This window comes from Cygnus atratus, chromosome 1 (assembly GCF_013377495.2).
Source record: "Cygnus atratus isolate AKBS03 ecotype Queensland, Australia chromosome 1, CAtr_DNAZoo_HiC_assembly, whole genome shotgun sequence".
Taxonomy (NCBI): domain Eukaryota; kingdom Metazoa; phylum Chordata; class Aves; order Anseriformes; family Anatidae; genus Cygnus; species Cygnus atratus.
Genome location: NC_066362.1, coordinates 110,900,481 through 110,926,470, shown reverse-complemented (window position 1 = coordinate 110,926,470; position 25,990 = coordinate 110,900,481). Strand labels below are relative to the sequence as shown.

The following is a 25,990-nucleotide window of genomic DNA, read 5'->3' as shown; positions in this document are numbered from 1 at the left end:
CTGCAAATGTAATGCTCTGTTTCTCATCAATTTGTTTTGTCTATGTTGATGCTTGAGTGGTTCAGATTTCCTAATGCTGCCTCTTACTTTCCTTTTTAACAGTGTCCCTTTTCTTGTTTCCATAACTCTCTCTCATCAGGTTATACCTGTCAAGACAAACAAATGTTGAGCCATAGTAATTTTTGCCCTTAGTTCCTTCAAGAATTTTTTTCATACAGTTGTTTGTATTCAAGAATACAATGCTCATTCCATGATCTCTGTTTCATTTGTATATATACTATGTACTCATAGTTGACTATTTTTTTTTCTCATCACTTGTTCATTCAAACCATATCAGGGTCCTTCTCTGCCTAAGTACAAGGCATCACAGTAAGCTACATTAAAAAGAAAACAAGTAAATAAGCTTGTTGCTGATTCTGCCCTTACTTGGTGCATACAAGACCTTCTCACTTAGTAATTGCTTCTATTTTAGTATAGAGTGGAATTTAGTTAAAAGTGTTTAGTTTTATTTTCTTACAAAAATGTCACCCAGACCCTCAAGAAAACTACAGTAAGTATTTTTTGGGGTGTTTCCTCTTCTCCTGACTTTCTCATTCAACCTCACTTGTTTCTTCTCCTGAATTAATACGTTCCTGACATTCATTAGACTACTTTAAATTGTTACTTTATAAATTGCATTTATTGTATTTACACTTAAATTTTTAATGTGTAAAATGCAGAGTATATTTACTCTGCTGTTTTTATAATAATGCAGAATAGTCAATTGCTGTGCTAGGGATCCTTGCCCTGGTACAACTGTTAATGAGTACCAAATCTCATAATGCAAACACAGTGTCCCTGATAAAAGTCTTTGTGTCCAAAAAGGATCTTTAATACTTGCAAAGCCATACATTACTTGTATTCTTCCAGTGCAACTTGACCAGGTCACTAGTTCGTATCTTCAAGAGCATTCTCCTAATATATTTTAAAATGTGGTTTTTAAGTTGTTATTCTCATTTCTCAAATACAAAGTTTGATGTTTGAAGTTCTTCCATTTCTTGCTTGTCAGTTTGATTCTTTAAAGTCCAAGAGTACTTAGAAGTAAAAATATGGAAATTTAGGAGAGGAGAAAAAATATTTTAACCTTAAATGTGTTAATGTACGTTTCTATACTGAAAAACAGTCCTTTAAGAATTATTATACTAATTACATCTAACTGCTTACCTACTCTTTCTTTTGCTTTCTCTGGGTTCCTTTCAATTAATTGCCTGATATGTGAATGGTGAGTGTGTTTTTGGATCATGTCTTAAGTTATAAATTGTCTGACAGAAAGCGAGCAGCATCCTATTAAAATTCTATTGCAATAGTATGCTCCCCAACGCTTCATTCACATTATCTTACAAAATCATGCTGCAAATTTGCTACTACTTATCCTTGACAAAAGAGTAGTTTCTCTTCTTGTTATATAGTACAATTAATTGGCTTGGGTTTGTAGTTTTTTTAAGCTTGTCTTTTTTCCTATGTGCATTTAAGAGACCTTCATGAACGATGCAAGCTGTAAACTTAGAGCATTTTTAATAATAATATAATACCATGCAGCATCCCTGATAGATTATGGTCTGCATTTCATGCACATGCCATAGCATGTGTTTATGTATGCTTTGCAGGCAAAATACCCTTGTGTGCATAAGACACACTAAGCCATGTAATCAAGAAAATGTCTTTGTGCCTGGGAAGTCATTGTCAGTGCTCTGTACACAGGTTAACGCTGCAGGTTTTTGAATCAGTTAGGAGACTGCATGGCATGTTGATTACGTTATTCTCTAGCTGTCTGACCCACAAGACTATCTGTAGTACCAGGGCATCTCTTGGAGATTCTTGCTGAGCTACTGTTGTAAGACACTGCTCTTTCAGAGCACTGTTCTGTTGTGCCGCTGGTGTGCAGTGTGTGCAATGACAGTGCCTTGGTACATATGTAGCTATAGATTAGTGAATATGTTCCTTCTGGGATACTGCATGAGACTTGCATGTTATTTTAAAAAGTTAAGGAGTCTTAATAAATTGAAGCTGTCCCTTTTGTAACACGGGTATTTCAGAACGTGAATTCTGAACTAATATGCTCGTATGTGCATATATGCCTACATATTCATGTACCATGACGTTTGGACTCAAGTGCTTCTTCATCTCACTATTTGGGGAAATGCCCAAAATCCTGTATCATGGTCTAAACATGGCATTATATCAATTTAATTTTTGAAGACTAAGGGTTTAGGAAAAACTGTTATTCCCCTTCCTGCAGTATTTTGTTTAATTTAAATAATTTAAACTGGAACAATCTGGTTCTTAGATATGTCTTGAAGGTATTAGCATGTTGTTTAGCATTTGAGAAAAAAAGCAGATGTAGTACAGTAAGCTCAGGAGACTTATTTAACACCAAAGGAAGGAAATTGCCTTAGATATTAAAATCATTATTGCAGTTTACAAAAATGTTAATGAATATTGCCAATGTTTCTGTGAGCAATGTCCAACATAAAATATTTTATACGTATTCCTCCCTAACAGGCTGGAAAGCTGAAGGATGGTGCTCGTTCTGTGACCAGAACGATTCAAAATAACTTTTTTGATAGCTCCAAGCAGGAGGCCATTGATGTTTTGTTATTGGGAAATACCCTAAATAGTGATTTAGCAGATAAAGCACGGGCTCTCTTAACCACCAGCAGTTTACGCGGTATGTGTCTTTCAGGATTTTAATCTGTCTCATAACTATTTAATATAAGAAAGCTGTATGGAGTCTGTTTTCAAAGCAGTATTGGAAAGTGTAAATGCTATTTTATATTCTGTTGGCTTATTAAAAGATAAAAAGATACTTCTGCTTTACTAATACTACCAAACTAACATGCTGCAAGTCATTTCTTTACTGTTTGTATTTTGTTCATACCTGGTGGTGTAATAGGTAAATATTTGTGGAGCGTATTTGTCTGAACTTTATGTTAGATGCATGTGAGCTATGGTTTGTTCAGTTCTTCAAATCTGTTTATAGCAAGTGTTAACCACAACAATTACGTGCTGAATTTTGGGGGAAAAATATCCTGGTTTATTTTAAAAATGTCTTTTTTGATAAAGGTTTTCCTTAACTTGATCTGTTATGTCAGTGAAGAACTTCTCATTGTGGTGTTAAACTAGATGCAAAGCATTTATTCTTTTCACAAGCTCAAGAGGGCTAGTGTTTGTCATCATTCTGGTTTCTTCTACCAAGGAGCTAATGGAAGAAAATTTCAGATAACAGGAGCTATGAGAAAATTCCTGGTAAATGAGTTTCCATCACAAAATTAATTTTTGTGTAAGAAGCCTTTCCCAGGAATGTGTGCACCACCAAAGTTTGTCAGGCTGTGGGTGAAATTCTGCATCTAAATTGGAGAGAGGTTTCAATATGGAGTTCTGCTTAGGCACAGTCTTGTGGGATTTGGAGGGTCTGACTACCTCGGTCTAGCGCACCTGATCAGAATGGGGCAGTGAGCCACAGAAACCTGTGTTTCCAAACAGAGATGTAGCCTACACAGTCCCCAGGAGTGCCTAGTTGTGTCTCATCCTTCTGGAGCTGTGACAGGCAGGAAAGCAGCAACTAATCCAAGTGTAGGGCTGTGTTTAGACTATTCTCCTGGGGTGTAAGAGAGAAAGGAGCTAGTTCTTGAGCAAGGAAGAAGCTTAAGCTTGAATCTTCCTCCCAGGATCCCAGGTAAGAATGTCCAAAGCGCTGGGTTATTGCAGTTTTTAGGGATGAATAACATTCTTGACTTTTCCAGTTTTTTAACCTTTTTCCTAGACACTTTGTAACCTGGAGTGGTAAAAATGTGTTAGAGCTTCAGTGCAAATCTGTGGCATAAGGAGAAAAAGATCTTGCCCAATTGTAGCATTCATCTTGCGGGAATGAATTTATTACTACATGGAGTCAGGAAGATTGTTTTCCTCTCACTTTACCACAAGGTTTCGTGTTATTGTAACTATTCCTGTATCTGAAACCTGTTAAATCCACCTTGCCTCAAAACTAGTTGAAAGTCATTCTTGTTTATTCTCACTTTCTCTGTGAACGCAAGCTATCCTTTCCATATTTGCAGCACTTGTCAGCTGAGGACCATGAGTTTCTCTTCACTGAATGTAGTGTCTTTGTGTTGTCTACTAGGTGGGAACTAACCAGAGAAATACTTCAACACACCTAAATCTACTACTAGTTGAGCAGGAAAGGGGACTTTGTTAACACTGTTGTGAAACTGTTTAGATTTTGCAGCATAGATGATGTGTTTTAACTGATCTGAACAGTTACGTGTAGTAAATTGTATATTGTAGCATGTTCTCTCAGATTTTTTTTTTAATTGCTTATTTGACTAATCTTTTCCTTGTTTCCTTCTTACTGCATCCGTAGTTTCAGAGCAATCATTACAATCAGGTATAGTATAGAAAATTAAGCTGTAAATATCTGAGTAGCTCTTCTTCTCTGTCTTTTTTCTTGTGCCTATTTGCATAATATTTGGTTGCAGGCTTGCATTTTCCTGTTACTGTTTGGGCCTGGCATTCATCTGCCACAAAATTCCTTAATCTGAGACAGGTTCTTTAATACAAGAGAAGTGAAAATACAAGTGAAAAAGATTGCAGTTATGCTTGGTGAATTATGAAGAGACAGCCAATACTTTGTGTTTTCTTTCTTGTAGTTTTTGTTTTTATTTTTGCAAATGCTTTATTCTCGCTGTAGAGGAATTTGCTTTTTTAATCTGGTTTGGGAGCTTCTGTATTTTTGTTCCGTCAAAATGTTTAATTTAGGATATCAGGTGAAATTTCTTTAGTACAATTTGTAACTTCATTGACTTGGCCATTAGAAGGCTTTACGTTTGTTCTTGCATGAGACTGGCTGATTTTGTAATAATTTTACAGGAATGATATAAAATAATATGCTGACACTTGTTTTCTGGTGGAGCAAAAGTACAGTCAAAACTACAAAGATACAGTTACTTCTGCATGCAACGTGGAAGTACTAGAGCATCCATTTAGGTAAAATTCTCACTGAAGAGGGGGCCTGGAGAAGGGAACTATAATCTTTTGAGACGTGGTTATGTCTTGACTGCTGTTTGATGGGCTCAAAATGAGACAGACGTTGGGCTTAAAATGAGACGCTGGTATTCAGCAATACCATAACCATGAAGAAGTGATGATAAGAATGCACAGGGATGAGTTAGATATAGAGGAAAATGACGTGAAAGATCTATGCATCTTAAAAAGCGTTTGAAGACTCCTAGCTCATGCTATGCCTTTGAACTTTGTTTTCAGAAGTTTCTGATTCTTAGTGGAAGTTCTCCTTTTTGTTGCAACTTAAGCTGTTTACATGAAGTTGCTCTATTTGAGGAGATTTGTACATATTACACGTTTTTAGGGAAGACTGTGAGTACTTGTCAGCGTTCAGCACTTCATCTCCTTGCTCCCAGAAACTATTAGTTAAAACAAAATATACCTGATGCTTGTATGTTCAGATTTTACTATGTGTTGAGAAAATTTAAACAGAGGTTTCTGAGCTATCGTCTTAATAGGGTTCATTTTTACTGCATTTTAGAAGTAGTTTTAGTGAAACCAGATCAGATGCTTAGTTTCTAGGTGAGGGGAAAAAACTACATACTTAACTACATACGTAATATCTGGGAACGTAAAGGGAGAGGAGGAGAAAAAGAAAAAAGGAAGCTATTAATAGTTGTTCAGACTGTTCTCCCATTTTAAGGGAATTGTGGGGTTCTGCACAGTATCCCCTGTACTTGTATGCTCAGATACTGCAGATTGATTGGGGAGGATCCTTGGAAGAAACTCTTAAGATTTGTTGTTGACTAGATTTTTGTTCAGATACATCTGAAGTGTTTGAAGCTTTTTTTTTTCTGGTAGAACCAACTCAGCTGCAATCTGTATTTTTGAACATTAAATGTTTATTCCCTTTAGATTTATCTCAGCTTTGCTCTTTCTCTCTCTTTTTTTATATCTACTTCTATTGAGTAATTAAATAATGAAATCAAAGTCACAGGTAACACCTGAAATTAACTGATTCATTTGCATTTTGTCAGTATGAAAAGCTGATCGTTGAAATACATAGTGACATTGTTATTTTTGGTGTTACCATCTAGACTGTATCAACCTAGTTTATAACTCATTAAGTCACAAACGTCTTTTTTTTTTTTTTTTAACTTACTGAGGTAACGTTTCACATTGGACTTCATCCAGATACAGATTGTATATGCTGAAAATTACCTACAGTATTTTGGATTTTGTAGCCAGAGTTCAGTCAAGTTCAGTGTTATAGAATTTCCCACCAAGAATTTTAAATTAAACCTCCCTTTGTAGAAATGATTTTCAAATATCTGCCTGCCTAGTATGAACAGCAGTTAAAATATATTTGTTTCAAAATAACACAAAATTCAATTGATTGGGGTTGTAATGTTGTAGAGTGAGACAATTTTTTGTCAAATAGATGAATTGGTAGAAGTGTGTAGTAAAATAACGTATGTGGGAAGTTCAAGAGCTCTTAAAAACTATTGGCTCAATCAGTATTTTGGAAAATGAGTGTTTTCGGAAAATCTTTGTAGTTTCAAGGTATCAACTTAATGTTTGTAATTAGCATGTTGTCCAGTCATTTATGAAGTTAGATTCTATTCTGGTAAGATTTTTCACATTAGGGGCTCATTACAGTGACAGAAGTTAAGTAAGCAATAATTCATTCCTTCTTGAAAGGAAATATGAATTATTAGGAGCAACTATTTAAGCTGAAGGTTACTACCAGAAGGAGGAGGGGCTGAAGTGAACAGAATCAAAGTACAATACTCTGCTTTTAAATTTCCTGAGAGTACTGCAAAGACTAATCTGTGCAGGTCTTTAAAATATGCCTGTGATAGTATTGTGGATTCCTCAGGTTCGGCTCATCCTTTGGATGATTTGGGTACTTGCATGCATCCTGGCTACATTTCTTGGATTGGCTTCTCTTCAGTGGTCAGGTGCTGGGGTGGTTTCTGTCTTTGACTCTTGGAGGTTTTTTCTGGCATTTTATAGCCTTGTTGACTTGACTGTTGCTTAGTGTGTAGATACATCCAGTAGTATACTCAGTATGTGGCTCTCTTCTTCAGGCATAAGGTATTCTGTTGGATCCTTACTGCTCTGTTGACTTCATTTGCCTGGATTATGATAACAAAATTAATGGAGTGATCCAAGCATTCTTCTTGGTACCCCAAGAAGACACCAGTCAATTCATTGGCTTTTATATGCAGTTGCCACATATAGGTATACAGGTGTACGATTAGTTCACCAGAGAAATTGTTCACAAACAACAAATACACTGTATTTTCTTCGATTGGTTCTAGTTTGTTTTAAAACCATTAGGGCTAGAGAATACCTGATTTTTGTTTTATTTGGGTAGCCAAGATTCTGGAGCAAGTTTAAAGGTGGTAAATATAAAAAGAATAACTAAGAAGATGATGAAAACCCAGATTCATAATTATCCTATTTTGGGGATTTGAATGAAAATCATTTTGCAATCATTTGCAAGGCACCATGCAGTGGAGGGAAGAATTACATCTAATAGAGTTTCCCTGATTCTAATAGAATTATAACCATGGGAGACTTAAAAGTAGGTAAATTGCTATTACCTGGATAAAGGACAATGCAAATGATAGTGTTTACACCTGATTGATTTTTTTTCCCACTGAGATGAAAGAAAAAAGTGTAATTAAAGTTCAGATCTCTTTGCTTGAGGAAATATCAATATCCAATATCAATATTATGCAGCTGATCTGTGAAGGGTCTTTAAAAATCTTTGTAACTCTAGTGTCTGAGCATTGAATAATCTTTTTTTTTTCTCCTTCTCATAATGCCCAGATATTTACAGATAGGTCATTATCCTTTTTCCCATCTGGCAGATAAAAACAAGGCACAGAAAGGCCGGTGTAACAGAAATTAGTTTAATTGGTTTGAATCCTAGCTTACTTCCTTCATTAGTGTAGAGCTTCAGGAATTCAACTGAGTTAAAAAAAAAAAATCAGATTTGTGGTTTAAAAAGAACATACTCTGATATGGTAATTTACCTTATCTATTTTAGTAAATGTATTTACTACATTTACTACATTTACTGTATTTACTACAGTCTTTTTTACATTTCTAAAAATTAAAATATCTGTAAATTGTTATGCTTTTTTAATGGAGATTGAATTTCATAAATGCAATCTGTGAAAATGAGATAGAAATCTGTGCTGGCGTATATTAAAAATAACAGTCTCCATAGAGAATCACAGATATGTGAGAGAATGGTAGATATTTATAAAACAGAAACTGTTTGTTTTAATTTTATATGTGTATATCTATATATATTACTATATATAAAATATATATTACTATATTTATATTACTGTGTGTAAATATATATATATTTTGAACAAATTACTACCATCTTTCATTCAGTCAATATCCTACTTAGGCAAATAATACATCTGCAACCGTACTTTCCCTGGCAAAATGCTGCATCCATCTTGCTTTCACAGTTTAACTTTCTGTATGTCTATGCATGGATTTATTGCCTTTTTTTTTAAGGGAAGATGTCATTGCCAGATTTTCTGGAAAAAAAAAAGAATCCTATAAAAAAAAATAACATATCTTCAAATGTTTTTGCAGCATCTGTAAAAGTGCTAAAGAGTATGTGTGAAAACTTTTATAAGTATGCAAAACCGAAAAAAGTTAGAGTCTGCGTTGGGACATGGAACGTCAACGGGGGGAAGCAGTTTCGAAGTATTGCCTTTAAAAATCAGACCCTCACTGACTGGCTTCTAGACGCACCAAACATAGCTGGTATTCACGAATTCCAAGGTAGGATTTGTATTCTGTCATTTTTTTCTTGAAAACTTTGATTTTCTTAATTAGGTCATGAACATTAAAATATATACGAGGTCTTGGTTCTGAAGTTAATTGTAAACAACAAATAGCTTTTTCAATATTTAAATGCAGATCGAAGAAGCAAGCCTGTAGACATATTTGCCATTGGATTTGAAGAAATGGTGGAGTTAAATGCAGGAAACATTGTGAATGCAAGGTAGGTGATAAAATTGCTACAAAATTAGTTCCGCTGGTAACCACATTTTTTGAGTGAAATGTTATTTATTTGTTCTCTCTTTAATTGTAATTGTTGGGATTATTCTATATTATTTTTTGACTGTATTCCAGTTCTCTCTGCCAGTTTCTCTGCCAGGACTGCAGACATTTTCTCAGCTTTCCATAGCAAAGCTGTGACCACTCACATTACTTATAATGTAATCTCCAGCATCCAAACAGTCAGTACTTGGCTATGTTTTGGATTGCACCTTCAGTAGCTCCTCAACTTTTTCACTCACTTAACACTTGGAAGGAATTTCTCTCTGATGGTAGTGTTCTGCAGTCTCTGAGCCTTCCTACTGCTGAGAACAGTGAGTCCTGTGAAATTCCTTCCAAAAGCATGTTTTGTCAGTGTGCCTTTATGTAATGTCTTCCATCAGATTCTGATCTTTATAAAACAAGTATATCCTTCCATACCATCAGTTTTCACTGTCATTAAGAGCAGAAGTAAAATTTGATCATAATTTGATCTATTTTTAGTTTGTATTTAGCTCAATCATTCCATACATTACATGTATATATTACCACGGAGTGGTAATATATTATTTTTTTTCCCCTCTGTGGGGTATGAAAATACACTTTTACCAGTGCTGGGTAATACCAATGATGAAGTCTGTGCGTAATCCTGGGATTGTATTCACTTTGTCGGTTGTTTTATCTGCCTGTTCTGCATGTTTTGTGGCGTTTCTCAAGCTTTAACTCACTGGAAAAAGCATCTAAAGCCTTTTGTACTCTTAGCCTTTGCACAGGCTTTTGTCGTGAGGATAAAGTGGCAGTTTGTGTCATCCCCTAATTTCACACTGTCTAGTTAGCACTGCTTCTAGATCTGTTATTTTTCATGTATATCCAATGCTAGTTCTGAAAACCATACTCTATTATGTCTTCAAGGAAGTTTCTTCTTGATCTAAGACCACAAACATCTGTTTTCCGAAATTATCTGAGCTCTAGGCCAGGAGGTAACTCCTGAGAAAATTTCTTCGGTTTTGCTCCTCTATTTTAGCCTTGGAAGTACGTCATTCGTAGCTCGGCTTTGACTTACATCCCCAGTGTTTGGTTAAGATTATTGTATGAAGATTATTCAAGTAGATCAACACTTTTCGATACCTGCTTAATTTCTTACGTTTTAAAACTGGCATTTTTAATCCCACGGCTAGCACAACGAATCAGAAGCTCTGGGCTGCTGAACTGCAGAAGACTATATCAAGGGATTACAAGTACGTGCTGCTGGCTTCCGAGCAGTTAGTGGGCGTCTGCCTGTTTGTGTTCATCAGACCCCAGCACGCTCCTTTTATCAGGTCAGTGAATGCACAGTTGTGCCCAGGCTGGGTCACCTGCAGATTACTGGGTATTGCAAAATAATATCCAAGTGTACTAAGAAGGAGGTTGGGTCCAAAACAGCTGTTCTGTCTTCTGGGGAACTAGTTGCTTAAATTCTTTTATCATAGTTTTTAAATGCTGTATCAGTTGCCTAGAAGGCTTGAAAAGCTGAGGTGTTATATCGTTACCTGCTTGATAAATGTTAGCATCTTTTTAAAATGGTTCAGTGGCCTTCCTGCTGAATGAACAATGTGAAAATGTCATATTCCCAAGATAATGCCATATTGTTATCCTATGGTTGCTTTACAAAGCACTCAGTGATACAGCACTTCTCAGGCAGACTTAAAGCTGTTGACTTCTGTGCCGATGTATTTGAAGGTTTAATAGTTGTTTAACTCTTTTAGGGACGTCGCTGTTGATACTGTAAAGACTGGTATGGGAGGAGCCACTGGTAATAAAGGTGCAGTAGCAATTCGGATGTTGTTTCATACATCCAGTCTTTGCTTTGTCTGCAGCCATTTTGCTGCAGGACAATCACAAGTTAAAGAGAGAAATGAAGACTTTGCAGAAATAGCTCGCAAGCTCAGTTTTCCGATGGTAAGCAAGTGTTCAAATTCCTTAAAAAATGAGAGATTAAATCCTTTCAGCTCCAGCAGTGTCATCCAAAAGTTTTATTTATTTTTCTCCCCTTTCCAGATGCCTGCAGAAATTAAATTTCCTTGGGTTAGAGGTCTCAGAGATAATTAAGTTCCCATAATTTTTATTAAAGTAGATGACTGGAAAAAGAACTGACCTTTCCATTGCAGTGACTGATAGAAGAGATGAAACATAAATTCACTTGCATCAAGGATTTAGCATAGGAAAGAGACTTTCTAGGTTCCCGACAAATGGTAGAACTTCTGTAGATACTAATCAAATATGAGGGGGAAAAAATAACCATAGGAAACAGCACTGCTTTCAGTACATAAGAATGATTTTTTTTTTTTTGTTAACTCATCTTAAGTTCTCATTAATTCATTTTCGTCAAATTAGATCATACAGTTCTGTAGTTTATTCTCATAAGGGGTTTTCAAAAACCAAATAAATATTTGGTGATCTTAACACTGCAACAAAATGCTTGCTTGAGACTTGAAGCTGTCTTAAATTGCACAGTCAAAATGTACTTTCTTAGCCCTGTGGCGCTGTACAGGATATCTGATTTTATAAGGTTTCTTTTTTCTAAATTTTTCACCATGGTCCTGTTTCAGCTTTTCTTGAAAGTGTTTTATTTTTAGGGTTTCCAGAAACTGTTTCCTAAGTGCTGTTGTTTTAATCTGTCAGTGTATCTGCTCTGGGCAGATCTACTTAAGGACAATGGAAAAATCAAAACAAAGTAAAAGTTCTCACCTTAAACCCTAGGTTTTCTTTGAACTAAAAGAGCCCTTCTGTCTCTTCCCAGCCTTGAAAATTTTATGTAACTGAATGAACTGAAAATTTTATGTAGCTGTAGTCTTCAATTAAATCTGAATAATAAAGCCTTTAATTTGCAGTTTGTCAGGGTATTGTGCTAGAGAAACACAGGATAGTGTTTTGTTATTCTCCTTTGTAACTTATTTGTGATACAGGTAGCAGTCATCGTCTTGGAGCAAACTTCTAAAACTGGTGCAGAAGGAAGAGGAATTTTTGGAATCCAGTTCAGATGATTCATGTTTCTTTAGAAATGCAAACAACATAAATGTTATTTCTTCTTTCATGTCGTGGATGTGTGAATACCATACCCTTGGCTATGTGGTTCTAATCATATGAATGCTAAATACTAACACATACTTCAGTTGTCCTCATCAGCTAGAAATGATGAATATTTTATAATTAAAATACAAAACAAACCAAAAAAAAAAAATCAAACAAAAAAACTAAACTGAACTGCACCTGTAACTAGTAAATTTCTGTCGTTTGATTGTTTTTAACTTCAGTGTGTGCTTGTCTTTTACAGGGAAGGATGCTTTTTTCCCATGACTATATCTTTTGGTGTGGTGACTTTAATTATCGAATAGACATTCCTAATGAAGAGGTTAAGGAACTAATACGACAACAAAACTGGGATTCCCTTATAGCAGGAGACCAGCTTATCAATCAGAAAAATTCTGGACAGGTATCTTAAAAGTGCTACTGCATTTAAGAATACTTGGTTTTTCTTTTTGGCTTTAGAGAAACAAGTTTCTGTGGTGCTTCTGTAAATCTATGATCCTCAGAATGTTTTATCACTTCTGTCAGGGCAGTAGTGTGGAAGGGTGGGTGGGTCACAGCAACATTTCGTAACGTACTTGTAACTGCCCTGAAAGAGGTAGCGATACCAGTACAATGACTAGTTGTAGGAATGACAACTAGTAGTTTGACTACAACATGTAGTCCAAATGATAGCTTTTTACTTACAAAGAAAAAGACTGTGGAATAATGAAGTCTGAAGAAAGCTTCAGATTTAGATTTTTAGGGCTTCTTGGGGAGGCAGTATGTAGCAGTTAAAGGAATATTTGTAATGAGTCAAATTTTGTGCGAAAGTATATAATCTATTTTTCAAGCTTTATGTGGGAATGCTGTAGATGGTAAAATGAGAGGCAGTCCCGTGCTTGTTTTGTCTGCTTGCCAGCACTTTGATCATAAGCAGTGTTATTCTGAAGTAGAATTCTCTTCGATTCATGTTCATGTCCTGTGCAACAGAAGAGGAGGGAAAACTTTGATAAAATTGTTTTTATAGCCTGGTTCCTAGAGAAAAAAATACGTAGGTTCAGACAGACAGCATGATTGCCTGTTCATTTGATCCAAATGGGAGAGGTTGCAGGGGCACTTAAGACACATATAAAGCTGGAAAGAACTATGGAAAATAACAGGATATGAAAAAGACTCAAAATCATCTCCTGGTTGGGGAGAAAAAGGAGGGTTGTTACTGCACTCTCAGGCTGATACCCCATTACTGGGAGGTGGCTGGCTGGGCAGCAGGGTGATGCAGCTGGCTGGCAAGAGGAGTGCTGCTGCTGCTGCTGCGTGTGACTCTTAACACCCGCACAGACCCACATCCACACCCAACCATGTATCTGTTGTTCAGGAAAGGCGTATACACAGCACCTCTCTTAATAACTGTAGGAAGTGAAATAATTACCCAAGGCAAAGGAATTCATAAATTGTCTCAGAAGTTGTGGGCGATTTGACAGTGATGTTTAAATTGACTGGATTTTGATTTATGTTTTCAACTGGAAAAGAACTCTAACCTGGTGTTTGATATGGACTTGGCTATAAGATCTAAGTTAGATTGGTACTTTATAGATTTCTGACCAAGTAAAACTGCCTGTGCAAGATTAAGCTATAGACTGGAGCTGATTCAGCTAGCTAAAGGATTTTAGCTTATGTTTAATTTAAACACATCAGGAGCGAGCAAATCTCCTGGCCTTCTAGGGCGTTGTGTCAGCCGGCTGTATCTGTTACACTGGGAAATATCGAACAGGGCTTCAGAGTTTTCGATTACTTGCAATTGATTCTGTTGCTCTAAATTCCCTATGTACTCTTGACAGATAATTTCACATCCGTTTTTTATTCTGTTTTCCTTTCCTCTTGAGAAGAAAGAGTGATAGTATTTCTTTAATCTTGAAGATCATGTCAAATGTATTGATTTTAAGGACTTTTTTTAAAAAATTTTTCTTCCTCTTAACTCCTATTAATTTACTTGTGGGGCACCTTGCCTTTCTGGGAATGCTATGTGTGTTCAGACAGGTACATAAAATATAAACCTCAGTTCCTAGCTTTTGCTGACAAATGAGCAGCTAATCAACTAATTAAAGTGTTGTGGACAGCATCTGTCTTCTTGATGGCCTCAAGTTCTGCATAACGTTGGAAGAACAATAGGTTGCTCAGGAGTCTGGGTTTAAAGACATAAATGTTGACATATTTCTATTTAATGATGATCTGTCTGGGTTGTTGTTTAGTCATAGTGGCAAATGTAGAATGCTTCCAGCAGATAAAATTTGGAAAAGGATTCATACTATCAAATGACTCTTTTTTGGAGATGTGTATACAATTATCACAGTTAAAAGAGAGTTCTGATTAGTTTCAAGCTGTTTCCCATCTGTTTCTGTCTTCTGGCATGACATATAATTGCTTTATTTCTTACAGATTTTTAGGGGATTTTTAGAGGGGAAAATTAATTTTGCTCCTACGTACAAATATGATCTGTTTTCGGATGATTATGACACCAGTGAAAAATGTCGCACACCAGCATGGACAGATCGTATTCTTTGGAGAAGAAGGAAATGGCCTTTTGACCGATCAGGTTTGAGTGCTTCCTTAAGCTGTTTTAAAGATTCTTTTAACTGGCTTATGGGGTCTATTTAGTGACATTCACAGTGCCAGTGATTCTGAGCTTCTGTCCCAGACAGAAAGCTTATAACAGTCTTTGATAAATAGAAGCAACACTGAACAGGAGGTTCAAGAATCAGACAGCAGTTACTGACGTTTCACTAGTTCAAAAGAAACCTTCTTTTCTGTACAATGCTTGGTTTTGGCTTACTTTCTTTTTTTTTTCTCTTTTTACAAATGATTTTTTCTTTTAACATGTTCCTACAATCATTGTGTCTTTCCCATTTTGTTTTCTCTGATACTGAATGTAGCTGAAGACCTGGATCTTCTGAATGCTAGTTTTCACGATGACAGTAAGGTCCCTTATACGTGGAATCCTGGTACATTGTTGCACTACGGAAGAGCGGAGCTGAAAACGTCTGATCATAGGTTTCAATTTTTTTATACAGTCCTTCCTCATCATTGAGGATTTAATATTAATGCTTTTTATATTTTGTTCCTCAGATATTCTTGCTTACAGGTTTTTCTTAATTTGTTTTTCAAGGCCTGTGGTGGCATTGATTGACATTGACATATTTGAAATTGAAGCAGAAGAGAGACAGAAAGTTTATAAGGCGGTGATCGCAATGCAAGGACCACCTGATGGCACAGTAATGGTCTCCATCAGAAGTTCTTCAGGAGAAGAAAGCTATTTTGATGATAACTTGATTGATGATCTTCTTCAAAAATTTGCAAGCTACGGTGAAGTTATACTTATAAGGTTAAAAAAGACTTCTTATTATTAATCTCTATTCCTCTTAATTGTTCCCATCTATTTCTTAATTGAAATTACTTTTTAGTGGGTGTTTCAGTTCTGCTCTGCTTTATTTTTAACATTGTTTTCAAGTCTAATTTTAATGTTGAACAATTACAGTTGAAGATGCGTTTTATATACCTACATGTTTCAGTTTTCAGACTTTTCCCATGTTTTCTTTATTTTTGAGAGATTATTATACTTTGTCAGAAATCAGACTTAAATCTATTAGTTGTATGATTTTTGTACAGATTTGTATTCTAAAGTTAGTTCAGTAGTTTTAAATGATCTGAAGTCAAGAGGATCCCTGTGAATGTTGTGTTTTCACAAAGCTGTTAATGGAATAAAAAGTGGTGTGTGCTTTTTGTTGTTGTTGTTTTCAGAAAGCTAAGAGCGTAGTCCAAAGCACATAGTTACATCTAATGTGGAACACCTAATACTGATATATAACTTGTAGCTACTCAATTAATATCGAATGTGTAACTGTAGCTGCAAAATTTTTGAGAGGACAGTGATTTCTGTGTGCTGTTTGCCTAGTTCTTTTGCCTTTTTTTTTTCCCAAGGATGCATTCAGCTAAAGCTTATTAGCTATTTTTTATGTATGCTAATGAACTTAAAAAGCCTTTCCATCAAGCGAATCATTGAAAATCTTTTAAGATAAGAAGATTTCAAAGGATAGGAGGTAGGATAAAGTATTTTAATTATCATTTGCAAACTACTTATCAATGGACTTTACAGGTTTGTGGCAGACAAGATGTGGGTAACCTTTTTGGAAGGAAGCTCTGCTTTGAATGTCCTGAATTTGAATGGTACTGAGGTAATGTAAAAATTACTGAACTTCTGAATAGCAAGGGAAGATCCAAATTTTTAAGCAATACTTTGTTTTGATTTTTACAAGGTTTCTGTGTTCCATACTAGACTGCATTTAGTCTTTTTTTCTGCTTTTGATAGCCTCATAGCCTTTATGTTCTCTTTCAAAAACCAGCTGAAGGAAGTACCAAAATAAATTTCTTTTTAGGAGAGAGACTGGTAAGAGAAATGAAGATTCCAAGTTGAGGGGGATCTTCATCAAATAAAGGATTATTTTAATTATATGGCATAGTTTTTAACTTGAGTTTGTAGTATGAACTAGTTCATCACTTTTATAGCCTGATACTATTAAGAGTTCATCATTCCCGTATTGAAATTTTCACGTTTCTAAGTGATTGCAACTCTGTCATTGATTTCTGTAGGGCCAGTATTTCATCTGTTAAAAAAAAAAAATCAGTTTTCATACTCAACTTTTTACTTGAGCTATAGACCTGTTAAGACTTAGATTCTGTAAGGTGATATTTGCAGGTGGATCCTCATACCTGTTGAGAGTTTCACTGACAGTCCATGCATGATAGGGGCTCAGTGTCATGCGTTAGCCTGCAGAATGAAGGCCTGCTGTTTTATCAGTTTCTAATAATGACTTATTAATGTAGTTCATAGGCAAGTCTGTTTTCCTTTACAAAGAGTAGCATCTGTGTCAGAACAAAGAAACCAGAAACTTTATTAACTGGAAAGAAAAATCTTGTTAGACACGTCTGTTTTTTTGTAGAAAGTTATAAAGTAGTTGCAGTTAATGGTTTAAACTACTTAAATATACCTAATTACCAAAATGAAGTGACCATATTATTTTCTGTGACGAGTCACTGTCATTGTTTGGTTCCATAAATTCTAATAACCTTACTTGTGATATTTTCAGTAATTTTAATTTTTTGCTTTATTAATCTAGAATACTGAATTACAATTTTGCTATTTTTAACAATTTTTGTGCATCCCTTTTTGACTGTTCAGCTACTAGGAAGGATTATAAACATAAGCTTGAAAAATCCAGACTGGATCAGAAGTTTGGAAGATGAAATGAATCTAGAGAAGATGAATGTTGGGCTGCCTTCATCAACAAGCTCCACTTTGCTTTGTGAAGATGCTGAGGTTACTGCAGACTATGATATGGAAGGTTTGTTGGAAAAAAAATGTTAGTGATGTTTTTGAAGTGCTTATAGTTCTAATTAATCTAGTTAATATATATACTGATAGTACAATTTAAAAAGCATGTGCCTTGCTGAAACAGGTAAATTGAAAATCTGGTAATTTGCAACAATATCTTGACAACTTTTTGAGCTGTGTCAGCTTTGTTGTCAGTTTGCACTGTATGCCTAGGCTTTACTAATTTGCTCACATTTTGCTAATTGCACGTTTTACTAATTTGCTCATCATTTTCATCTCGTTCTGTGATGTCTCAAAGGTTGCTTCGTTCAGGCAGCTTTTACTATTTATGGAGACACTATAAGCAGGATATCTGCAGCCCAGAAAGCCAACAGTATCCTGGGCTGCATCAAAAGAAGCATCGGGGGAGGTGATTCCCCCCCTCTGCTCTGCTCTTATGAGACCACAGCTGGAGCACCATGTTCTGCTCTGGGACCCCCAGCACAAGAAGGACATGGACCTGTTAGAATGAATCCATAGGAGTGCCACGGGGATGACCAAAGGGCTGGAGCACCTCTCCTGTGAAGACAGGCTGAGGGAGTTGGGGTTGTTCAGAAGAGAAGGCTCCAGGGAGACCTTACAGCGGCCTTCCAGTACCTAAAGGGGGCCTGCAGGAACACTGGGGAGGGACTCTTTGTCAGGGAGTGCAGGGATAGGACAAGGAGTAATGGTTTTAAACTAAAAAAGGTAGAGTAAGATTAGATATTAAGAGGAAATTCTTCACTCAGAGGGCGGCGAGGCACTGGCACAGGTTGCCCAGAGAAGCTGTGGATGCCCCGTCCCTGGAGGTGTTCACAGCCAGGCTGGATGGGGCCTTGGGCAACCTGGTCTGGTGGGAGGTGCCCTGCCCATGGCGGGGGGGGGGGGTTGGAACTCAGTGACCTTTAAGGTCTTTTCCAACCCAAACCATTGTGTGATTCTATACACAAGTTTCGGAGTACAAAACAGTTACTTTTTTGGCCAATACATGTAATACCATGGAAGCTTATTAGTCCTATCCCCAAAAAAACACCTGATGAACCTTTGAGGGGCAGGAAAATGTCAGTTGGATGAAGAAGGCTTCATCCTCTGTAGCTCCTTGCAACAGGGTGATCTTCAGCATTCAGTTGCTTTTTTTTCCATTTTCCTGTTTTGTGTTTGTCACTGCTTTTTTAATTGATTCCTTGAGCTGCTAAGTGTCACCATTGCAGCAATTGCACCTCTGCTTTTCTTCATGTTTCTAGTCTATGTACTTTGTCACAGTTCTTGCAGCAAATGTATGCCAAGGACACACAGCTGTGCTACGTCAAAACTAGGCCCTTGATCACAGAAAGTCAACCCCCTATCTTGAGGGACTTTGTTCAATATTGCTCAAAGGTAGTTCTAGAGGATAGAAATAAGAGCTAATAATGAAAGCAGACTCCCAGCATCTATTGAAAACACAATTGGTAAACACAATTGAAAACACAATTCTAATTCTTAGAAGGCCCTTAAGCTTCTTGTCAGATATATTTGAAAAGTGGATCAAGTTGTATAGTAAAGACAGTTTTCAACTTGAGTGAAGATAAAGAAAATGCTAAGCCTCTCAAGGTAGTCCTAAAATGAATTTATTTCCTTGATATGTAATTATTCGTTATCACAGGGATCTGCAAACATCCTGGGAGTATAATTTTTTTTTTCATTTGAGTGGAACAGTTAAGGAAAAAATACAGCAACATCTTCTGATGGAACAGCCTCTCCGGATATTCATCATGTGGCTGTATGCCACACTTGTATTTCAAGAAATGTTTTGCCATGGCTAAAAGTCTACTAAAGAGGATGTCTTCAAAAACCCTGATAGACTGAGATACTGTTCTAGACACAAGGTCAAGGGAAATTTTTAAATGTACGCAAGGTTTCTAGGTACTGTTATGCCTTCATTTCATGGGATCTGAAGAGATATCATGAATCAATAACATCAATAGACATCTCCTGATGTATTGTACTGACTGTAGTTTACCAAAGAATTTTTAAATCACTGTGTGGGAGTAAGCCTATGTGTTTTATCACAGCAATTGAATATGAATTTTGAGTAATGGAATTGGATTTATATGCAGCTTTGTTTCATTTGTTCATTAGTGTCTCATTTCAAGAATATCTGGGGGAAGAAAGCAGGAGGATTTGTAGGCAGACCTGCAAAACTTAAGTTGTGCATATATTTTCGTTGTCTTTTTGTGTTTTGTTGTTTATTTGTGGGTAGGTTTTTTTAATCTTCTTGAGTATTGCTCAAGTCCTGTGGCTTGGCCTCTGTGTTCACAAAATAAATTTCTCCAGGAGGTCTGATTCATTCTATTTGCTATGTTACAATGTATTCTTCTTACATCCTTAGCAAATAAAACATCTATTTTTCTAACAATAGCTTAAAAACAAATATAAACCAAAACAACAACAAATCTTCCACACCTTAACCGGTGACACTTCTTCTGTGTATTCCATTTTCTTTTGTATTTTATAGGGTGCTGGGTTTTTCTTCTGTTATTATTTTCTTGAACAGATGTACTTGCTAGATGTAGTCATTATGTCCATGTTGATTTCTATTGTTGTCTTAGGATTGAGTAGCTCATTTGCTCTGGATTTCTATCCAAGCTTCTAAGAGTAGCAAACACACTGCAAAAGTTTCAAGAAAAGAGGTGGCAACTCTTCCTTTTTTCTAGGATAACTGGAAAGAGTAGACTAAGTTTTTTTGAATGGGTATTTCATAAAGGAAGGTATGTTTTGATAAGGGTACAGGTATGGGAAACCTATATGAAATGTAACATTTGCTTTTCATTGTCACGTGACACTTCATCTCTTTCTAATTCCTGTAGAAAGTAGAACTTTGAAGGTTCAGAGGCCTGTATTATTGGTTAAATTTTTATTAATAATCCCGTGGGAAACAGTATGATTCTTTTAAAATATGACCTCAAATCCTACAAGACTCTGAAATCTTGTGCATTTGGAGTGTTTCAGCTGATTTGAATACATCTACATTCCTTGTGTGTAAATTTATGATGTAAGAATCATACTTGGGTTATTGAGAAAATTCCTTGAATTTAAGGACTTTTTGCAGAAAATCCCATACCCAGAATCAGTTTGTAATTTCCACACTTTTTAAAATAACTATAGCTCCCTTTATTTCACATGCTTTTTCTTTTTCGGGGGTGGTTGTTATCTAGGTGACATCGATGACTATAGCGCTGAAGTAGAAGAAATCCTTCCTCAGCATCTGCAGCCAACGTCAAGCTCTGGTCTTGGAACCTCCCCAAGCTCTTCACCACGTTCCAGTCCCTGTCAGTCCCCTACACTGTCAGATGGACCTGCACTTCCAGTGAGACCAAGCCGAGCACCTACAAAAACTCCAGGACCACCCATTTCCACACACAGTGTGTATTACCTTGCTTGACTTCCTCTATTACTGTACGGCCTGGCAGTGGAATGGCCCACTGGCAGAATACTAGCTTATAGAGTATTTTTAATAGTGCTTTTAGATTAATAAAAGAAGGAATAAATATTTTTGTCGTTATGCATTTTACACAGAACTTTACCAAGGCTGCCTTGGGTAAATCAACTCTCATTCTTTCATCAGTATATACTTTCTAAGCATATGAGAAAAAAATCTTCGTTTAGAAAATCAGCTTGTTTTCACCATTAGTTTATTCCTCATTCTCCTTCTCTGAAAACCTTGATTCTACTTCTGCACCATCGTGTTTCCAGTGTTGGGGACTGACCAGCCCAGCCCGTCTGTGAAAATAATTTGCTATTAGAAAATCTTTACTGTGATTAGACTGTGCAAGTGATTAATTTTTGCTTTGTTTTTTGTCATGTTCTCCAGGTGAAAGTCAGCTTGGTACCCAGCAGAAAGAGTCTTCTCAGACCTTAGAGCCTAAGCGTCCTCCACCACCTCGCCCTGTTGCTCCTCCCGCACGTCCTGCTCCGCCGCAGAGGCCACCTCCACCATCAGGTAATGCGGTGACACATATCAGGAGGTCAGGAACATTTGTTTCAGCTCTGTGAGATAAGCTTTGAAGTCCCAGACCCAAACTGCATATTGTTGATTTGGGGTTCAATGCAACCTACTACAGTTTTTCACTAAAATGTTTAGTTGAAACCACTTAGTAGCAAAATTATGATGTTGAAATAACATCGTTTTTCAGTACCATTCAAATATTATTTTCTTTGCCTAATGAATAAGTTTTATAATGTTTATAAACTTATTTTCACAGCGTAAAAATGTGGGCTTCCCACAGCAGTGTTTATCAACACTTTTGCTTTTGTATAGCATCTTCATTTTTTATGTAAAAGATAAATAATCTTGTGCATTCATTGATTTCTATTCCTTTAGTTTTGACATTAGTATATACGCATGTTATCATGTCTGAGGTTTTTAATGCAGAGTTCATCTGGATCATCTGAAAATATAAACAATTGAGTGTTAAGAGAAACTGGATGTTCAGAAGCATATGGGCAGCATAGCAGCTAACAAACTGACCCTTGTCATTTTTAACTTTCTCATTCTTTTTCTTCCCTCTTACTGTACTGATATTTTTCATTATTGCTGCATTCATTTCTTAAATACTGTAAGGCGGTAGGAGTCCTGCACCTGCTAGAAAAGAAGTTGGAGGTAATGATTTTAATTGTTTTCGGATATGACTATGTAGCAAAAATTCTGTGGTGGTCTCTTGTGATGATACTCAATTTAATGATGTCCAAAGACAGAAATTATGTTGATATTTATGAATAAATATTTCTCCAGAAGTTGATACGCTATACATTAAGATTGTTCCAGGTTTTTATTACTTTGTCCTGGTCACGATATACCCTATATTGTAACTAACTTTTCCGTGAAAGCTGTCTTATTTTCAGTTGTGAAAAGCATAGACTTTTTTCCTCACTGTTCATGATACGGAGCACTGTGAAATGGATTGTGATTGTAGCTACTTGGAGTGATTATCCATTTATTCTTCACGTTGAAACTACTGCTGAAGTCTGGCCTAATTTCCCCTGGATGATCACCAGTTAGCAAAAAGCTGCAAATCACTGAGCTGTGCGCTGACATCTAGATAGTTTATTTTCTATTTTCAAGTCTCTGAAATGTGCTCCGAAGCCCGTCCTAGAGATATGAAATATGCTTTATAGTTCTTGGAACTAGAATGTAATTTAGCAACACAAATTTAGTAAAGGAATTTATGCGGTTAGTTTAAAGGCACTTGAGAGCTACAAGGCTTTACAAAATAACAAAATCCTTAAATAATTCTCCCCTAATTCTTTTTTTATTATTTATTTGATAATGCTGAGGGCCTTAAACTCTTTGGGCTAGCTTTATTTTTTTCTAACTTGATCTGGTTTTGCATGTTATAACAATTCACCCATTCTCAGAAGTGCTTCTTGAAACTAATTTTGTCCCTTTTTGTCACGTGATTCACAGTTGAGCTGTCCTGCTTGGACTTATATCAGCTCATTAATACATAAGATGGAGTGAGTCTCGAATACTTTCTTAATGGCTTGTCAGACATTGGCACTCAGTAGAAACATTTATTTGAGAAAACAATTCTAAACTTTTCAGCAATCCCAGAAAAATACGTAATCTATTTTACAGAGTATATAAATGCAGCTTACTCTGATGTGGGGCCAGAGATGTGCATAGCTCTCAGGTACAATTGAGTGGAGGAGGTCATTATGCCAAAGGTGTGATGCTTCAAATTAGTTAAAATGCTTAAGCTTTAGAATATAGTCAGTGTATAGATAATGCATGACATGTGAGATTTATTATACTACTTCAGTCCTGTATAGTTTTCTGCACATTGACACAATCCTGTTTGCCTAGTTTCAGTCTCAATTGTATAAACACTAGCCTTTCTTTTTTGCTCTTTCCCAACATAGCTTTGAATAAAGAGATATAACGTGCATAAAACTTGTTTTTTATGCAATTTTTTAAGTGTAGTATATTTTTTCATAATTCTGACCTAAAGCTCATCCTACTTCATTTGCTTTTGCTTCATTTTCCACTTATGGAGTATACTTATAAGGCATAATGCTTTGCTTTTCAGCAGTACCTGAGCTCAGCTCTGAGCAAATTAGCACAAGACTCGAAGCAGTGTAAATGTCATAATGTCTGGGTAAATGACATTGTTTCTCTTATCTAGAATACCAGCTCTTGTACTATGAAAGTACTATGAAAAATAACCCTGTGTACTGTGCATGTATATGAAACATTTGTTTTAGACTTCTGTAGTACAAGCAAAATGACAATGATCGTATCTTTGAAATGTAGTACATTTTAAATGTTATTCCCTCTCCCCCAACCATGTGTTCTAACGTTTTATTCTGAGAGCTTCACTCCCTTCAGTGCCCATAGTATTTCTTCTCATGGCTCAATATTATTTCAATAAGTGAGTAAGATTTGGGCATCTAAGTGGTTTTTTTTAGAGATTGGTGGTATTTTACATTTAATCAATTCAGAATTCAAGGAATAATGGAAACAAGGCTATGTGCTAATTTTAGTGGTGTGCAAAATATTTTGCCTGCTAATGTGTAAGATTTCTTTTGAGGATCTTATACACTTATTATAGTTCAGTACACTTATTATAGCACAGATTATAGTTCAAAATTAAGATGTTATACTGCATCATAGAGTAAATTCTTACAGAATATTAAGAAATGATAAAGGCAATTGTCAATTACCCAAAGTTTTCTTTTTTTTTAATTTGTTTTGCTTTTTTCCCTTTAACAATAGTATTCACACTTTTCCTGTTTCATGTAGGAAAGGCTGATAGTTGTCTTTATCATTGGTTTAAATTCTGAAAATGAGGTTAAGACTGAGAGAATGCACAGTATTTTCAGTATATGCAACAATTTGGGTAAAGTGTTAATTTTCACTGTGATTATCCTCTAGATAAATATTTTAAACCTAGAAAATGCAGTAGTAAAATTGATATTAAAAGAAATGCAAGGTTGCCAAGCTACGAAAATAAATGCACCCAAGCAGCAAGTACTTGTTAGTGTACGTTGATAGTTACACTGAAATTTAGATCAGAATTAAAGTTGAGTACATTAGAACATGGCAGTCATTTTGAAAAAGCTAATTTTTATTGTTTAAAAAGAAAAATATGGTGAAACAATTCTTCCTCTTGTGCTGAAGAATGAATATTCAGTAACAAAGGAAACAAAAGGCCTTAATGCTAAAACAGTTAATGCATTGTTCAAACATTAGGAAATGGCCTAGATTTCTCTCATATATACATATGCACACACATACATATAGAATCATAGAGTGGTTTGGGTTAGAAGGGACCTGAAAGACCATCCAGTTCCAACCCCCTGCCATGGGCAGGGACACCTCCCACCAGACCAGGCTGCCCAAAGCCCCATCCAGCCTGGCCTTGAACACCTCCAGGGATGGGGCATCCACAGCTTCTCTGGGCAGCCTGTGCCAGTGCCTCACCACCCTCACCATGAGGAACTTCTTCTTTATATCTAATCTAAATCTGCCCTTTTTAGTTTAAAGCCATTACTCCTTGTCCTGTCAGTGCACTCCCTGACAAAGAGTCCCTCCCCAGCTTTCCTATAGGCCCCCTTCGGGTAATGGCAGGCCCTGGAGCCTTCTCTTCTGAACAACCCCAACTCCCTCAGCCTGTCTTCACAGGAGAGGTGCTCCAGCCCCTTGATCCATCCTTGGGGTTCTCCTCTGGACTCGTTCTCGTTCGTCAGTGTCCTTCTTGTGCTGGGGTCCCAGAACTGAATGCAGAGCTTCAGGTGGGGTCTCAGAAGAGCAGAGCAGAGGGGACAATCACCTCCCTCACCCTGCTGGCCACGCTGCTTCTGATGCAGGCCAGGGTGCGATTGGCTTTCTGGGCTGCAAACACAAGTTTCTGGCTCACAATGTTTTTCATCAACCAGCACCCCGAAGTCTTTCTCCTCTGGGCTGCTCTGAATCCATTCTCCGCCCAGCCTGTATTTGTGCTTGGGACTGCCCTGATCCAGGCACAGGGCCTGTGTGCATATTATGTATGTATATACACGTGCACACACACAGACACTTAAATTCAAGAGAGGTTGGAGTTTACCTTCCATTAAGCTAATGTGTAAATGTAACCTTTGCAAAACATGCAGTTCTGTCTAAAAGATGTCAGGGCATAAGTTACAGATTTGTTTCCACGTAAATCCAACCCCTTTCCTTAAAACATTATTGTAAAACAAGTATGTGGTGTCTGTGCCTGCAAAACTGTTTCAAACTGCAGTTAGAAATTTTAAGCTATATACAGACTATGGTAACAGTAAAAAATTATATCCAAAAATTTGTTTCAGGTTGAGGTGTACATTTTTTCCCTGTCCTTAACATGAAAAGCTTCTTACAATGCCAATTGTGATAGCATTATCACAACTTGATAACTTTGCTTTGTCACCATT

General features: G+C 36.5%; 1 protein-coding gene across 6 annotated transcripts in view; it reads left to right on the top strand.

Annotated features, from left to right (window-relative positions):
* The window catches only part of SYNJ1 (synaptojanin 1), a 64,904-nt gene that overhangs the window by 24,910 nt on the left and 14,004 nt on the right, over window positions 1–25,990 (top strand). For 4 of the 6 annotated variants that reach the window (XM_035545804.2, XM_050715996.1, XM_035545802.2 and 1 more), the window contains exons 12-24: window positions 2,542–2,707; window positions 8,665–8,856; window positions 8,995–9,079; window positions 10,293–10,433; window positions 10,860–11,052; window positions 12,428–12,586; window positions 14,599–14,755; window positions 15,093–15,210; window positions 15,326–15,541; window positions 16,313–16,391; window positions 17,396–17,558; window positions 20,761–20,967; window positions 21,417–21,545. In XM_035545804.2, coding sequence (XP_035401697.1) covers window positions 2,542–2,707; window positions 8,665–8,856; window positions 8,995–9,079; window positions 10,293–10,433; window positions 10,860–11,052; window positions 12,428–12,586; window positions 14,599–14,755; window positions 15,093–15,210; window positions 15,326–15,541; window positions 16,313–16,391; window positions 17,396–17,558; window positions 20,761–20,967; window positions 21,417–21,545 — 2,005 coding nt within the window. Of the gene's footprint in view, window positions 1–2,541; window positions 2,708–8,664; window positions 8,857–8,994; window positions 9,080–10,292; window positions 10,434–10,859; window positions 11,053–12,427; window positions 12,587–14,598; window positions 14,756–15,092; window positions 15,211–15,325; window positions 15,542–16,312; window positions 16,392–17,395; window positions 17,559–20,760; window positions 20,968–21,416; window positions 21,546–22,166; window positions 22,206–25,990 lie in introns of all 6 variants that reach the window. The other 2 variants (XM_050715993.1, XM_050716001.1) reach the window with 2 other exon arrangements.